The sequence below is a fragment of the Corvus hawaiiensis genome (assembly GCF_020740725.1).
Source record: "Corvus hawaiiensis isolate bCorHaw1 chromosome 38 unlocalized genomic scaffold, bCorHaw1.pri.cur SUPER_38d, whole genome shotgun sequence".
NCBI lineage: Eukaryota > Metazoa > Chordata > Aves > Passeriformes > Corvidae > Corvus > Corvus hawaiiensis.
Genome location: NW_025963270.1, coordinates 444 through 17,749, shown reverse-complemented (window position 1 = coordinate 17,749; position 17,306 = coordinate 444). Strand labels below are relative to the sequence as shown.

The following is a 17,306-nucleotide window of genomic DNA, read 5'->3' as shown; positions in this document are numbered from 1 at the left end:
GGTGTCACCCTTGGGGACACGTCACCCATTGGGAGATGTCACCAAGGGATCATATCAGGGATGGGGACACGGAGGTGTCACCCACGGGGACACGTCACCCAGTGGGAGATGTCACCATGGGGTCACAGCAGGCATGGGGACACCACGATGACACCCAGTGGGAGATGTCACCATGGGGTCACCCAGGGGAACACGTCACCCACTGGGAGATGTCACCATGGGGTCACAGCAGCCATGAGGACACCAGGGATGTCACCCACGGGGACATGTCACTTATGGGGACCCATCATCCACGGGGTCCCACCATGGGGACACATCACCTGTGGGGACACGTCACCCATGGGGACACGTCACCCATGGGGACACATCACCCGTGGGGACACGTCACCCATGGGGACGTCACCACAGGGACACACCAGCCATGGAGAGCCACCAGTCATGGGGACACGTCACCCACAGGGTCCCACCAGGTTGTCCCTGGCCCTGGAGACACGTCACCCCTGGGGACACCTCAGGCCCTGGGGACACCTCAGGCCATGGGGACACCTCAGGCCATGGGGACACGTCACCCACCGGGGACACGTCACCCACAGGGTCCCACCAGTCATGGGGACCCAACAACCCACTGGGGACACGTCACGCATTGGGAACGTCACCCATGGGGTCCCACCGGTCATGGGGACGTGTCACCCATTGGGGACACACCAGCCCATGGACCTTCTCCTGGCCCTGGGGACACGTCCAGCCATGGGGACACCTCAGGCCATGGGGACACCTCAGGCCACGGGGACACATCACCCATGGGGTCACACCAGGTTCTCTCCGGCCCTGGGGACACCTCAGGCCATGGGGACACTTCACCCTGAGCCGACGTGGCCTCCTCAACGTCCCCCACGATGTCCCCCTGTTTTCCTCCCCATCATCCCCCCGCTGTCCCCCCATTGTCCCCCCGCTGTCCCACCCACTCTGGGGTGTCCCCGGTGTCCCCGGTGTCCCTCCATTGTCCCCCCGCTGTCCCCGGTGTCCCCGGTGTCACCTGTTTGCTGCTGTGGGTGTAGGTGAAGGTCAGGTCCTCCATGGTCAGGATGATTTTGTTGGGGCCGTTGACGAGCTGCGCCTGCTGGATGTAGCGCCTGGGGGACAGTGGGGACAGTGGGGACACCGGGGACACCCCAGAGTGGGGACACCGAGCGGCCACCGGGGCCACCGGGGCCACCAGGGCCACCCCAGAGTGGGGACACGGAGCTGCTGAGGGGCCACCGGGATCATTGGAGCCCCCCCGAGATGCTGAGGGGAGACCAAAGCCACCAGGGCCACCAGGGCAGGGACATGGAGCTGCTGAGGGGCCACCAGGGCCACCAGGGCCACCAGGGACACAGAGCTGCTGAGGGACCACCAGAGCCAGCAGGGCCACCTTGGGCAGGGACATGGAGCTGCTGAGGGGCCACCAGGGCCACCAGGGCCACCTTGGGCAGGGACACGGAGCTGCTGAGGGGACACCTGGGCCACCAGGGCCACCTTGGGCAGGGACACGGAGCTGCTGAGGGGCCACCTGGGCCACCCTGGGCAGGGACACAGAGCTGCCAAGGGGCCACCATGGCCACTCTGGGCAGGGACATGGAGCTGCTGAGGGGCCACCAGAACCACCGGGGCCACCCTGGGCAGGGACACGGAGCTGCTGAGGGGCCACCAGGGCCACCAGGGCCACCCTGGGCAGGGACACGGAGCTGCTGAGGGGCCACCAGGGCCACCAGGGCCACCCTGGGCAGGGACACAGAGCTGCCAAGGGGCCACCAGGGCCACCAGGGCCACCCACCTGATGTGGCAGGCGAGGGCGGCGCCGGCCGCGATGATGGCGGCGATGAGGAGGAACAAGAAGAAGACGAATTTGGCGTCCAACCCTGCGGAGAGACCACGGGAGTGACCAGGAGTGACCCAGAGTGAGCGGGAGTGGCCCAGGGTGACCAGGAGTGACCAGGAGTGACCCAGAGTGACCAGGAGTGACCAGAGGTGACCAGGGGGATGTGGTCACCTGGGGAATCAAAGTCACCCAGTGGTTGTGGCACTGGAGGTCACCTGTGGGTGGACATGGATGGAGAGGGGAGAGGATGGATGGACAGATGGACATGGATGGATGGATGGACATGGTGGACATGGATGGATGGAAGGATGGATGGACAGATGGACAGATGGACATGGATGGATGGATGGACATGGTGGACATGGATGGATGGAAGGATGGATGGACAGATGGACAGATGGACATGGATGGATGGATGGACATGGTGGCCGTGGATGGATAGATGGATGGATGGACAGACGGACATGATGGCACATGGATGGGTGGATGGATGGATGGATGGACAGATGGACATGGATGGATGGATGGACATGGTGGACATGGATGGATGGAAGGATGGATGGACAGATGGACATGGTGGCCGTGGATGGATGGAGGATCTGTGGGGGCGATGAAGGAAGGGATGGAGGGAAGGATGGAGGGAGGGATGGACACACCCTGGCGCCACTGGCCTGCCCGGACACCTCAGAGACACTCGGACACTTGGACACTCAGACACATGGCCCGTGGTGGGAGCAGGAACATGGTGGTACTGGTGGGACTGGGACCATGGTGGGACTGGGACCATGGTGGGACTGGGACTGTGGTGGGACAGTGACCACGGCAGGTCCGGGACTGCAGTGGCACCGTGACCCCTTTGAGATGCCTCTAAACCCCCTAGAGATGACTTGAAACCCCCTGGAGATGCCTCCAAACTCCCTTGAGCTCCAGGACCGTGGTCGCACCAAGATCCTGATTGATCCAGGACCATGGTGGCACCATGGCCATGGAGAGACCACGGCTGATCCAGGAGCATGGTGGCACCATGACTCCGATTGATCCAGAACCGTGGTGGCACCACAACCATGAAGGGACCATGGCTGGTCCAGAACCGTGGTGGCACCATGACCCTGATTGATCCAGGACCGTGGTGGCACCATGACTCCGATTGATCCAGGACCGTGGTGGCACCATAACCATGATAGGACCACAGATGGTCCAGGACTGTGGTGGCACCACAACCATGAAGAGACCACGGCTGGTCCAGGACTGTGGTGGCACCACAACCATGAAGAGACCACGGCTGGTCCAGAACCGTGGTGGCACCATGACCATGAAAGGACCACAGCTGGTCCAGGACCGTGGTGGCACCACAACCATGAAGAGACCACGGCTGGTCCAGAACCGTGGTGGCACCATGACCATGAAAGGACCACGGCTGGTCCAGAACCGTGGTGGCACCATGACCCCGACTGATCCAGGACCGTGGTGGCACCATGACCATGAAAGGACCACGGCTGGTCCAGGACTGTGGTGGCACCACAACCACAAAGGGACCACAGTCGGTTCAGGACCATGGTGACACCACGGCTGGTCCTGGACCATGGTGTCACCACCACCCTGACCCTCCCAAGCCCGTGGTGACCCTGTGGCCGCCCACCTCCGTTGCAGATGGTGTTGGAGTCGAACCAGCAGCCGGCGTCGGTGTCCGGGCTGGAGCTGTGGGGCCAGTGGGGGCTGTGGCTACGGTAGCTGAGGCCGCGCATGCCCGGCTCCAGCCCGTAGACCGCCCACAGGTGGTGGCCTTTGCCGTCCGTGTCCAGCACCACGTAGGGCACCGAGACTTCGCCGTCCTTGTCCACAGTGAAGGTCTGGCAGAAGCCCTCGAGCTGGAAGTCGCGGGCGTGGTCGGCCACACTGGTGCCCATCACCCAGCGGCCGCTGCGGTGCGTGGCCTCCACCACCATGGCCAGGAAGTAGATGGAGTTGTAGATGGTGGAGAAGAGCGGGTGGACCTGGCGGGAGGGGACAGGTCAGGGGACACTGGTGGGTGCCACGGGGTGGGGGGTGGTGGCACCCAGAGGGGGAGGGTGGGGGTGTGGTTGTGTTGTGTTGGCTGTGGTCAAGGCAAGGTGGCCGTGGTCATCTCCCATTGGCCATGGTCAAGGCAAGGTGGCCGTGGTCATCGCCTGATGGCCGTGTTCAAGGTTAGGTGGCTGTGGTCATCTCTCATTGGCCATGGTCAAGGTTAGGTGGCCATGGTCATCTCCTGCTGGCCATGGTCAAGGTAAGGTGGCCATGGTCATCTCCCATTGGCCATGGTCAAGGTTAGGTGGCTGTGGTCATCTCCCACTGGCCATGGTCAAGGCAAGGTGGCCGTGGTCATCTCCCGCTGGCCATGGTCAAGGTAAGGTGGCCGTGGTCATCTCCCACTGGCCATGGTCAAGGTAAGGTGGCCATGGTCATCTCCCACTGGCCATGGTCAAGGTTAGGTGGCTGTGGTCATCTCCCACTGGCCATGGTCATCTCCCATTGGCCATGGTCAAGGTAAGGTGGCCATGGTCATCTCCCACTGGCCATGGTCAAGGTAAGGTGGCCGTGCTTGTCTCCCACTGGCGATGGTCTCCTTCCATTGCCATGGTCAACAAAGATGGTTATGGTCAACACAAGATGGCTGTGGTGATCTCCCATTGGCCATGGTCATCTCATGTTGGCCATGGTCATCTCCCATTGGCCATGGTCATTTCCCATTGACCACAGCCACCTCTACCCAACCCCTGGGAGACGCCCCAAACCCCCTTGAGATGCCCCCAACCCCATCAAGGTATCCCCAGCCCCATGAAGATACCTCCAAACCCCCCTGAGATGCCCCCAAACCCCCCTGGGATACCCCAACCTCTGTTAAGCTGCTTCAAACCCTCCAGAGATGTCCCCAAACCCTCCTGAGATACCCGAAACTCCATTAAGACACCCCCAACCCTCTTGGAACACCCCAAACCCTCCAGAGATACCCTCAAACCCCCTTGAGATACCCCAAACCCCCTAGAGATGCCTCTCAAACCCCCTGAAGATGCCCCCAACCCCCCCTCAAGACATCCCCAACCCCACCAGACCCCTCCAAACCCCTTCGAGACCCCCCTCAGCCCCACCTCTGTGGGGTTGATGTTCATGGGGACCTCATAGGCCTTCTTGGCCTCCTCGAGGGCCTCGTGGAAGGAGGTGTCGGGCGAGTCGATGGTGATGGTCAGCACGGCGTCGTAGGCCAGGCGCAGCTTGGTGTTGTTGGCCAGCACCGGGTAGGGCACGTGGCGATAGGGCAGCGCGAAGGTCAGCGCGTCGTACGGGATGAACACGAACGTCCCGTCCGTCATGCCCAGGTCCTCGGCCTTCTCCAGGAGAACCTTCTGCTCCCGCCCGCCCAGCAGGACGGAGTGCATGCACATCACCACCACTGCCGGGGGGACACGGCGGGGACGTGGGGACGCGGCGATGGCACCGGGCAGCGCCCCCCGAGGCCCGCCCTGGACTTCATCCGTTCCAGCTGTCCATCTGCGTCCATCTTCATCCATCCTTCCCTTCCCATCTCCGTCCATCCTTTATCCATCCATCTGTCCATCCCTCCATCCATCCATGGATCCATCCATGGATCCATCCGTCCATCCATCCATCCATCCATCATCCCTCCATCCATCCATCCATCCATCCATCCCTCCATCCCTCCATCCCTCCATCCATCCTTCCATCCATCCCTCCATCCATCCATCCATCCATCCATCATCCATCCATCCATCCATCCATCCCTCCATCCCTCCATCCCTCCATCCATCCATCCATCCATCATCCATCCATCCATCCATCCATCCCTCCATCCCTCCATCCATCCATCATCCCTCCATCCATCCCTCCATCCATCCATCCATCCATCTATCCATCCATCCATCATCCCTCCATCCATCCATCCATCCATCCATCCATCCATCCATCATCCCTCCATCCATCCATGGATCCATCCATGGATCCATCCCACCATCCATCCATCCATCCATCCCTCCATCCATCCATGGATCCATCCATCCATCCATCCATCCATCCCTCCATCCATCCATCCATCCATCCATCATCCCTCCATCCATCCATGCATCCATCCATGGATCCATCCATCATCCCTCCATCCATCCATCCATCCATCCATCATCCCTCCATCCATCCATCCATCCATGGATCCATCCATCATCCATCCCTCCATCCATCCATCCATCCCTCATCCCTCCATCCATCCATGGATCCATCCATCATCCATCCCTCCATCCATCCATCCATCCATCATCCATCCATCCATCCATCCATCCCTCCATCCATCCATCCCTCCATCCATCCCTCCATCCCTCCATCCATCCATCCATCCCTCCATCCCTCCATCCATCCCTCCATCCATCCATCCATCCATCATCCCTCCATCCATCCATCCATCCCTCCATCCATCCATCCATCCATCCATCCATCCCTCCATCCCTCCATCCATCCATCCATCCCTCCATCCCTCCATCCATCCCTCCATCCATCCATCCATCCATCATCCCTCCATCCATCCATCCATCCCTCCATCCATCCCTCCATCCATCCATCCCTCCATCCATCCATCCGTCCATCCATCCATCCATCCGTCCATCCATCTCTCCATCCATCCGCCCCTCCATCCCTCCATGGATCCCTCCATCCATCCATCCATCCATCCATCCATCCATCCATCCATCCCTCCATCCATCCATCCCTCCATCCATCCATCCGTCCATCCATCCGTCCATCCATCCATCCATCCATCCCTCCATCCATCCATCCCTCCATCCCTCCATCCCTCCATCCATCCATCCGTCCATCCATCCGTCCATCCATCCATCCATCCATCCATCCATCCATCCCTCCATCCATACATCCCTCCATCCATCCATCCATCCATCCATCCCTCCATCCATCCCTCCATCCATCCCTCCATCCATCCCTCCATCCATCCATCCCTCCATCCATCCATCCATCCCTCCATCATCCCTCCATCCATCCATCCATCCCTCCATCATCCCTCCATCCCTCCATCCATCCATCCATCCATCCATCTCTCCATCCATCCGCCCCTCCATCCCTCCATGGATCCCTCCATCCCTCCATGGATCCCTCCATCCATCCATCCATCCATCCATCCATCCCTCCATCCATCCATCCATCCATCCATCCCTCCATCCATCCCTCCATCCATCCATCCATCCATCCCTCCATCCATCCATCCCTCCATCCATCCATCCATCCATCCATCCCTCCATCCATCCCTCCATCCATCCCTCCATCCATCCATCCATCCCTCCATCCATCCATCCGTCCATCCATCCGTCCCTCCATCCATCCATCCATCCCTCCATCATCCCTCCATCCATCCATCCATCCCTCCATCATCCCTCCATCCCTCCATCCATCCCTCCATCCATCCATCTCTCCATCCATCCGCCCCTCCATCCCTCCATGGATCCCTCCATCCCTCCATGGATCCCTCCATCCATCCATCCATCCATCTCTCCATCCATCCATCCATCCCTCCATCCATCCGTCCATCCATCCATCCATCCCTCCCTCCATCCATCCATCCCTCCATCCATACATCCCTCCATCCATCCATCCATCCATCCATCCCTCCATCCATCCATCCATCCATCCATCCATCCATCCCTGCATCCATCCATCCCTCCATCCATCCATCCATCCCTCCATCCATCCATCCATCCATCCATCCATGGATCCATCCATCCCTCCATCCATCCACCCATCCATCCATCCATGGATCCCTCCATCCACCCATCCCTCCATCCATCCATCCCTCCATCCATCCATCCCTCCATCCATCCATCCCTCCATCCATCCATCCATCCCTCCATCCCTCCATCCATCCATCCCTCCATCCATCCATCCCTCCATCCATCCATCCCTCCATCCATCCATCCCTCCATCCATCCATCATCCATCCATCCCATGTCCACCATCTTCATCCATCCTTCCCTTCCCATCTCCGTCCATCCTTTATCCATCCATCTGTCCATCCCTCCATCCATCCATGGATCCATCCATCCATCCCTTCCTCTCCCTCCTCCACCTCCATCTCCACCTCCACCTCCATCTCCCTCCTCCACCTCCACCTCCACCTCCATCTCCCATCTCCCATCTCCCTTCTCCACCTCCCTCCTCCACCTCCATCCCTCCCTGCCCTCACCTCGCACCCCGTCCGCCCTCTGCACCCTCCTCAGCGCCTGCTCCGCCTCGTCCTCGTCCTCTCCGGCCGCGGTGACCACGGTGACCGGCAGCCCCCTGGCCCTCAGCTCCCTCGCCAGCTCCGCGCCGGCCTCCACCCACAGGTCCTGCGGCGCGGCCACCACGGCCACGTGCGCCCAGCGGAAGTAGCGCAGCACGGCGTGCAGGACGCCGGCCGGCGCGGGCAGCGGCCTCACCAGAGTGACCGCTCCGGCCCCCGGCGCACGCCCAGGACACCAAGGGCTTGTTCCAGGCCGCGGCCAAGAGTCCGGCGGCGCCGCAGGCCGCGGGGTTGAGGGGACCCACGATGGCGCTGGCGTAGCGCTCGGCGTTGACCAGTCCGGCCACGGCCTGGGGGGTGGCGCAGGGCTCGGGCAGCACGGCCGCGTCCCACCAGTAGCCGGCGGTCAGCGCGGGGTCGCGGTTGAGCCGCGCCACGGCCAGGCGCGAGGCCACCTCGGGCAGCGCCCGCGCCAGCAGCGGGTCACAGCCCCAGGGACCCAGCACCCCCACCTTGAAGGTGGCGGCCAGCGAGGGCAGGGGACAGGAGCCGAGGAGGAGGAGCAGCAGCAGCAGCGGGGGCACGGGCGCCAGCGCGGGAGGCCACCGGGGGTGGTGGGACAGCAGCAGCAGCAGGAGGGGCGAGGGCGCCACGCGGGAGGTGGCACCGCCGCGGGAGATGCCACCGTGGGAGGTGGCACCGCCTCGGGAGGTGTCCCTGTGGGAGGTGGCACCGCCGCGGGAGATGCCACCGTGAGAGGTGGCACCACCTTGGGAAATGCCACCGTGGGAGGTGGCACCGCTGCGGGAGGCGTCCCTGTGGGAGGTGCCACCGCAATGGGAGGTGGCACCATTGTCACCATGGGAGGTGTCACCATGGGAGGTGTCACCGTTGGAGGGGTCACCACGGGAGGTGTCCCTGTGGGAGGTGTCACCGTTGGAGGTGTCAGTTTTGGAGATGTCAATGTGGGAGATGCCACCACTGTGGAAGGTGTCCTTCTTGGAGGTGCCACCACTGTGGGAGATGCCACCACGGGAGATGCCACCATGGGATGCGATGCCACAAGAGGTGCCACTGCCATGGGGGGTGTCACCATCGGAGATGCTGCCATGGGAGGTGCCACCGCCATGAGAAATGTCACTGTGGCCGATGTCACCATGGGAGGTGGTGCCACAAGAGATGCCACCACCATGGGAGATGCCACCATTGCAGGAGGTGTCACTGCGAGATGTGACGCCGCCATAGGAGATGTCCTGGTGGCCGAGGTCACTGTTGGAGATGCCACCACCGTGGGAGATGCCACCATTGCAGGAGGTGTCACTGCGGGATGTGACGCCGCCATAGGAGATGTCCTGGTGGCCGAGGTCACTGTTGGAGATGCCACCACCATGGGAGATGCCACCATTGCAGGAGGTGTCACTGTGGGATGTGACGCCGCCATAGGAGATGTCCTGGTGGCCGAGGTCACTGTTGGAGATGCCACCACCGTGGGAGATGCCACCACTGCGGGAGGGGTCACTGCGGGATGTGACGCCGCCATAAGAGATGTCCTGGTGGCCGAGGTCACTGTTGGAGATGCCACCACCGTGGGAGAGGCCATTCGGGGAGGCATCACCACCAGGGGAGATGTCACTGCTGGAGATGCCACCACGGGAGATGCCACCACCGTGGGAGATGTCCCCGTGGGAGGTGTCACCGTGGAAGATGCCGCGGTGGGAGACGTCACCACCATGGCGGGTCACGACGCGAGAGGTGCCACCGCCATGGAAAATGTCGCTGGGGGAGATGTCACCGTGGGAGGTGCCACCATTGGAGGAACCACCATGGGATGTGTCACTTTTGGAGATGCCACCGTGGGAGGTGGTGCCACAAGAGACGCCACAACCATTGGAGATGTCCCCATCAGAGATGCCACCACTGGTGGGGACGTCACCGTGGGAGACGACGCCATGAGAGGAGCCACCAACGTGGAAAGTGCCACCACCGTGGGTGACGTCACTGTGGGAGGTGCCACCATGGGAGGTGCCACCAGAGAAAGAGTCACCATGAGAGGAGATGCCGCCATGGGAGATGTCCCTGTGGGAGGTGCCACCATGAGAGGAGATGCCACCGCTGTCGGAGATGTCACCGCTGGAGATGCCACCGTGGGAGACGACGCTGTGAGAGGAGCCACCAACGTGGAAAGTGCCACCACCGTGGGAGACGTCACTGTGGGAGGTGCCACCATGGAGATGCCACCATGGGAGATGCCACCATGGGAGGTGCCACCAGTGTGGGAGATGATGCCATGAGCAGAGCCACCAACAGTGGAGCTGTCACCGTGGGAAATGTCACCATGAGAGGAGACTCCGCCGTGGGAGATGATGCCATGGGAGGTGCCACCACCGTGGGCAATGTCACTGTGGGAGGTGCCACCGCCATGGGAGGTGCCACCAGTGTTGGAGATGTCACTCTTGGAGATGTCGCCGTGGGAGTTGTCACTGTGGGAGTTGTCACTCTTCTGGGAGGTGCCACCGTGGGAGATGTCACCGTGGGAGTTGTCACTCTTCTGGGAGGTGCCACCGTGGCAGAAGCCACCAGAGAAAGAGTCACCATGAGAGGAGATGCCACCACTGTTGGAGATGTCACCGCCGGAGGTGCCACCATGGGAAACAACACTATGAGAGAAGCCACCACCGTGGAAAGTACCACCACCGTGGGCAATGTCACTGTGGGAGGTGCCACCATGGGAGACGCCACCAGTGTGGGAGATGTCACCGCTGGAGATGCCACCGTGGGAGATGATGCTGTGCGAGGTGCCACCACCGTGGGAAACGTCACCGTTGCGGGTGTCACCGTGGCGGATGCCACCGTGGGAGGTGCCGGCGTCACGGCGGGAGGTGCCGATGTCACCCTGGGACGTGCCGGTGTCACCCTGGGAGGTGCCGGTGTCACCGTGGGAGGTGCCGATGTCACCACGGGAGGTGCCACCACCACTCGAGACGATGCCACGAGCGGTGCCACCAACAGGGGAAATGCCACCACCGTGGGAGGTGCCGGTGTCACCCTGGGAGATGCCGATGTCACCACGGGAGGTGCCGGTGTCACCGTGGGAGGTGCCGGTGTCACCCTGGGAGGTGCCGATGTCACCCTGGGAGGTGCCACCACCACTCGAGACGATGCCACGAGCGGTGCCACCAACAGGGGAAATGCACCACCGTGGGAGGTGTCCCCGGTGCCACCGCGGGCGGGGTCCACCGCCGTGCCCAGCCCCGTCCCCGCGGGGGCCGCATGTCCGAGCTGTGCCGGGGCGCGAGACCCCCTCAGGGGCCGGCGGTGGCCCGGAGGCGTCCAGCGATGTCACCATGGCCACCATGGGAGGGTCACCTGGGGGACACGCTGTGGTCAGTGGGGAGGGGGTCACTGGTCAGTAGGGGGGGGTCAGTGGTCAGTGGGAGGGGGTCACTGGTCAGTGGGAGGCGTTCAGTGGGTCAGTGGGAGGGGGTCAGTGGTCAGTGGGAGGGGGTCAGTGGTTCAGTGGGGGGCTCCCAGGGGTGGGTCAGTGGTCCCTGGGGGGGAGTCAGTGGTCATTGGGGGGGGGGGTCAGTGGTCACTGGGGGATCAGTGGTCAGCGGTCAGTGGTCACTGGGGGGGTCAGCGGTCATTGGGGGGAGTCAGTGGTCGGTGGGGATGGGTCAGCGAGGAGGTCAGTGGTCAGTAGCAGGGGTCAGTGGTCACTAGGGGGGTCAGTGGTGGTGGTCAGTGGTCAGCGGTCACTGGGGGGCCAGTGGTCAGTGGGGGGGTCAGCGGTCAGTGGTCACTGGGGGGGTCAGTGGTGGTGGTCAGTGGTCAGCGGTCAGTGGGGGGCCAGTGGTCATTGGGGGGTCAGCGGTCAGTGGTCAGTGGTCAGCGGGTCAGTGGTCAGCGGTCAGTGGGGGGGTCAGTGGTCAGTGGTTCCCGGAAGGGGAGTGGGGGAGGGGGGGGAGGGGATGAGCCGGCCCCTGCCCCCCCCCATTCCCATCATCCCCCGCGGCCCCCGTTAATCCGCCGGGGGGGGGGAGGGGGGTTAAACCCGGGATAATCCCCCCTCCCCCACCCCCTCCCCCTCCCCCACCCCCTCCCCCACCCCCCCATCGCCCCCTCCCCCCCCTTCCCACCCATCCCCCCCCCGGGCGGGGCCACTTGGGAGAGCGGGGGGGGGGGAGGGGGGGGACACGGGGAGGGGACGGGGACAACGGGGACACCCCTGGGGCGGGGACACCCCCCGGTGCCACATCCCCCCCCGTGTCACCTGCTCCGGGTGCCACCTGCGCCCCGTGTCACCTGCTCCGGGTGTCACCTGTGCCCTCTGTCACCTGCTCCGGGTGGCCACCTGTGCCCTCTGTCACCTGCTCCGGGTGTCACCTGTGCCCCGTGTCCACCTGCTCCGGGTGTCACCTGTGCCCCGTGTCACCTGTGCCAGGTGTCACCTGTGCCCTCTGTCACCTGCTCCGGGTGCCACCTGTGCCCCGTGTCACCTGTGCCAGGTGTCACCTGTGCCCTCTGTCACCTGCTCCGGGTGTCACCTGTGCCCCGTGTCACCTGCTCCGGGTGTCACCTGTGCCCTCTGTCACCTGCTCCGGGTGTCACCCTGTGCCCCGTGTCACCTGTTCTGGGTGTCACCTGTGCCCTCTGTCACCTGCTCCGGGTGTCACCACGCTGCAGTGCCACCTGTGCCCCGTGTCACCTGTGCCCCGTGTCACCTGCTCTGGGTGTCACCTGTGCCCCGTGTCACCCACACCTGGTGTCACCTGTGCCCTGTGCCACCTGCTCCGGGTGTCACCACGCTGCAGTACCACCTGTGCCCTGTGTCACCTGTGCCCCGTATCACCTGCTCTGGGTGTCACCTGTGCCCTGTGTCACCTGTGCCAGGTGTCACCTGCCCTGGGTGTCACCGGTGCCCTGTGTCACCTGTGCCAGGTGTCACCTGTGCCCTGGCTGTCACCGGTGCCAGGTGTCACCTGTGCCAGGTGTCACCTGTGCCAGGTGTCACCTGCCCTGGGTGTCACCGGTGCCCCTGGGTGTCACCTGTGTCCTGTGTCACCTGCCCTGGGTGTCACCGGTGCCAGGTGTCACCTGTGCCAGGTGTCACCTGTGCCCTGGCTGTCACCGGTGCCAGGTGTCACCTGTGCCCTGGGTGTCACCGGTGCCCTGGGTGTCACCTGTGCCAGGTGTCACCTGCCCTGGCTGTCACCTGTGCCAGGTGTCACCTGTGCCAGGTGTCACCTGTGCCCTGGGTGTCACCGGTGCCCTGGGTGTCACCTGTGTCCTGTGTCACCTGCCCTGGGTGTCACCGGTGCCAGGTGTCACCTGTGCCAGGTGTCACCTGCCCTGGGTGTCACCTGTGCCCTGTGTCATCTATGCCAGGTGTCACTTGTCCTGGGTGTCACCCGGTGCCCTGTGTCACCTGTGCCAGGGTGTCACCTGCCCTGGGTGTCACCTGTGTCCTGTGTCACCCTGCCCTGGTTGTCACCGGTGCCCTGTGTCACCTGTGCCAGGTGTCACCTGTGCCCTGGCTGTCACCGCTGCCCTGTGTCATCTATGCCAGGTGTCACTTGTCCTGGCTGTCACCGGTGCCAGGTGTCACCTGTGCCAGGTGTCACCTGCCCTGGCTGTCACCGGTGCCCTGTGTCACCTGTGCCAGGTCTCACCTGTGCCCTGGGTGTCACCGGTGCCCCTGTGTCACCTGTGCCAGGTGTCACCTGTGCCCTGGGTGTCACCGGTGCCCTTTGTCACCTGTGCCAGGTGTCACCTGTGCCCTGGGTGTCACCTGTGTCTCTCGGGTGTCCCTCCCGCCCCGGTGTCACCCGGTGTCACCCCAGTCCCGGGGACAGGCCCCGCCCTAATCCCGCCCTGGTTATTCTGGGATCCTTCATCCCTGGGCACGGGGAGGTGGCACCTCTGCGTCACCCGCACGCGGCGCTGGGGTCAAACATCGCGTGTCACCTGTCCCTGTCACCTGTCCCGTCACGCGGTCACACGTCACACGTCCCCCACTCAGACGGCACCTGTCACCTCCCCGTGTCACCTGCCCGCCTGTCACACGTCACCTGTCACATGTCACACGTCACCTGTCACACCTGTACCTGTCACACGTCACGTGTCACACCTGTCACCTGTCCGTCCAACCTGTACCTGTCAGCTGTCACACGTCACATGTCACACATCACCTGTCACACCTGTCAGCTGTCACACGTCACCTGTCACACCTGTACCTGTCAGCTGTCCACACGTCACATGTCACACATCACCTGTCACACCTGTCAGCTGTCACACGTCACCTGTCACACCCCCGTACCTGTCACACGTCACGTGTCACACACCTGTGCCTGTCACACCTGCGCCTGTCACACGTCACCTGTCACCTGTCACACCCTGTGTCTGTCACACCTGTGCCTGTCACACATCACGTGTCACACACCTGTCACCTGTCACACCTGCGCCTGTCACACGTCACCTGTCACATGTCACACCTGTACCCATCACACCTGTCACCTGTCACACGTCACCTGTCACACCTGTGACTGTCACACCTGTATCTGTCACACGTCACCTGTCACACCTGTACCTGTCACACGTCACCTGTCACACCTCTCACCTGTCACACCCTGCGCCTGTCACACATCACCCTGTCACCTGTCACACCTACGCCCGTCACACCTGTGCCTGTCACCTGTCACCATTCACACTGTCACACCTGTGGCCTGTCACACCTGTGCCTGTCACCTGTCACACCTGTCACCTGTCACACCTGTCACCTGTCACACCTGTGCCTGTCACCTGTCACACCTGTCACCTGTCACACCTGTGCCTGTCACACCTGTACCTGTCACACATCACCTGTCACCTCTCACACCTGTCACCTGTCACACCTGTACCTGTCACCTGTCACACCTGTGCCTGTCACACCTGTACCTGTCACACATCACCTGTCACCTGTCACACCTGTACCTGTCACCTGTCACAGCTGTCACACCTGTGCCTGTCACTTGCACACATCACCTGTCACCCCTGTCACCCCTGTCACCCCTGTCACCCCTGTCAGGGACACGTCACACACCTGGCGCCCGTCACCCCGCGCACCCCAACCGCCCCTTCCAGGCCCCCCCAACCCCCCCAGGGAGGGACCCCCAACACCCCAAAGGGACCCCAACACCCCGGGGGGGGGGTCCCCAAAACCCCCCCAGGTGGCTCAGGTGTCACCCCAACACCCCGGGGGGGGTCCCCAAAACCCCGCAGGTGGCTCAGGTGTCACCCCAACACCCCCGGGGGGGTCCCCAAACCCCCCCAGGTGACCCCAATATCTCCACAGAGGCTCCGGATGGTCGGGGGGGGCCCCCCCAAAACCCCCGGGGGGGTCCCCAGGGGTGCTGGGGGGGGAGGGGGGGCACCGAAAGACCCCCAAAGGAGACCCAAGACCCCCGGGGGGGACCCCAAAAATCCTGCGAGGGTCCCAAGGGTCTGGGGGGGGGTCCCAAGGATCGGGGGGGGCACCCCAAGAATCCCAAGGGGTCCCAAAAAGAAGAGGGGGGGGGGGCACCCCAAGAGCCCCGGGGGGGGTCCCAGGGGTCAGGGGGGTTCCAGGAATCCGGGGGGGGGGCCCCAAATCGGGGGGGGGGGGGGGGCACCCCAAGACCCCCAGAGGAGACCCAAGACCCCCGGGGGGGGGTCCCAGAATGGGGGGGGGGGCATCCCAGGCGTCTGGGGGGGGTCCCAGGGCTCGGGGGGGGGCACCCCAAGACCCCTGGGGGGGCTCCCAGAATGGGGGGGGGGGGGGCATCTCTTAATTGCCCTCAGGTACCGGGGGGGGTCCCTTAATTTGGGGGAGGGGGGTCCCTTAATTGGGGAGGGGTCCCTTAATTGGGGAGGGTCCCTTAATTGGGGAGGTCCCTTAATTGGTGGGGGTCCGTTAATTGGGGAGGGGGTCCCTTAATTGGGGAGGGTCCCTTAATTGGGGAGGGTCCCTTAATTGGGGAGGTCCCTTAATCGGTGGGGGTCCCTTAATTGAGGAGGGTCTCCCTTAATTGGGGAGGGTCCCTTAATTGGTGGGGGGTCCCTTAATTGGGGAGGGTCCTTAATTGGGGAGGGGGTCCCTTAACTGGGGGGGGGGGGGGTGTCGCTTAATTCCCTCCGGGGGTGGGGGCGGGGGACGGGGGTCGCTCACCTGGGGGGGTGGGGGAGGGGCGGCCTTTGGGGGTCTTCTCACCTGTCCCGCAGGTCCCGGGGGGGGGTTTGGGGGTCCCGGGGGGGGTCCCGGGGGGGGTCCCGGGGGGGTCTCAGCGCTGCCCCCAGGGAGCCCCCGCGGCCGCCGTCGCTCGTGTGCGGCCGCAGCGGGGGGGGGGGCGGGGGGGCCCTAATCCCCCCCTTCCCCTCCCCCACCCCCCCGTTAATCCGATTTGCTCCCGGGGGGGGGGGGGGGGGAGGGGACACGAGGGGGACGCGGGGACACGCGGGGGGGGGAGGGGTGAAGGGGGGGGGGTCTGGGGTGGGGGGGGGGACACAGGAGGGGACGGGGCTGGGGGGGGCTTGGGGGGAGCGGGGGACATGGGGGGGGGGTCGGGGGGCTCGGGGGGACATTGGGGGACATCCCTGGGGGCTCTGGGGGGGCTCTGGTTGGGGGGGGGGAACACGAGGGGACATTGGAGGACACGAGGGGGACCACCCGTGGGGGGGGGGTCCGAGGGTCTTGGGGAGGGGTGGAGGGGGACATGAGGGGGACACGGGGACACCCCTGGGGGGGGACCTGGGGGGGTCTGGGGCGTGGGGGGGACACGGGTGACAGCCGTGGGGGGGGACTCGGGGGGCTCTGGGGGGGCTCTGGGGGGGCGGGGGGGAACACGAGGGGGGACATGGGGACACCCCTGGGGGGGGTCTGGGGGGGCTCTGGGGGCGTGGGGGGGACAGGGGGGGGACACGAGGGGGACATGGGGGGGCACACGGGGGACACCCGTGGGGGGGGGGTCCGGGGGGCTCTGGGGGGGCTGTGGGTGGGGGGGGACACACGAAGGGGACATTGGGGGGGGACACGGGGGACACCCGTGGGGGGGGTCCCGGGGGGCTCTGGGGGGGGTGGAGGGGACGCGAGGGGGACATTGGGGACACCATGGGGGGGGGTCCGGGGGACTCGGGGTGACCCTGGTGGGGGGGGACACACGA

The 17,306-nt window shown here is 64.0% G+C and overlaps 1 protein-coding gene across 1 annotated transcript in view; it reads right to left on the bottom strand.

The window, feature by feature from the left end:
* LOC125320826 (retinal guanylyl cyclase 1-like) overlaps window positions 1–16,454 on the bottom strand; it is a 46,065-nt gene extending 29,611 nt beyond the window's left edge. Inside the window, 10 exon segments of the mRNA XM_048293256.1 lie at window positions 1,037–1,133; window positions 1,817–1,901; window positions 3,501–3,855; window positions 4,990–5,291; window positions 8,094–8,335; window positions 8,337–9,633; window positions 9,796–10,146; window positions 10,371–11,087; window positions 11,157–11,498; window positions 16,357–16,454. Of these exon segments, the coding sequence (XP_048149213.1) occupies window positions 1,037–1,133; window positions 1,817–1,901; window positions 3,501–3,855; window positions 4,990–5,291; window positions 8,094–8,335; window positions 8,337–9,633; window positions 9,796–10,146; window positions 10,371–11,087; window positions 11,157–11,487 (3,777 nt within the window). The 5' untranslated portion in view covers window positions 11,488–11,498; window positions 16,357–16,454.
* Window positions 16,455–17,306: the final 852 nt, after the last annotated feature.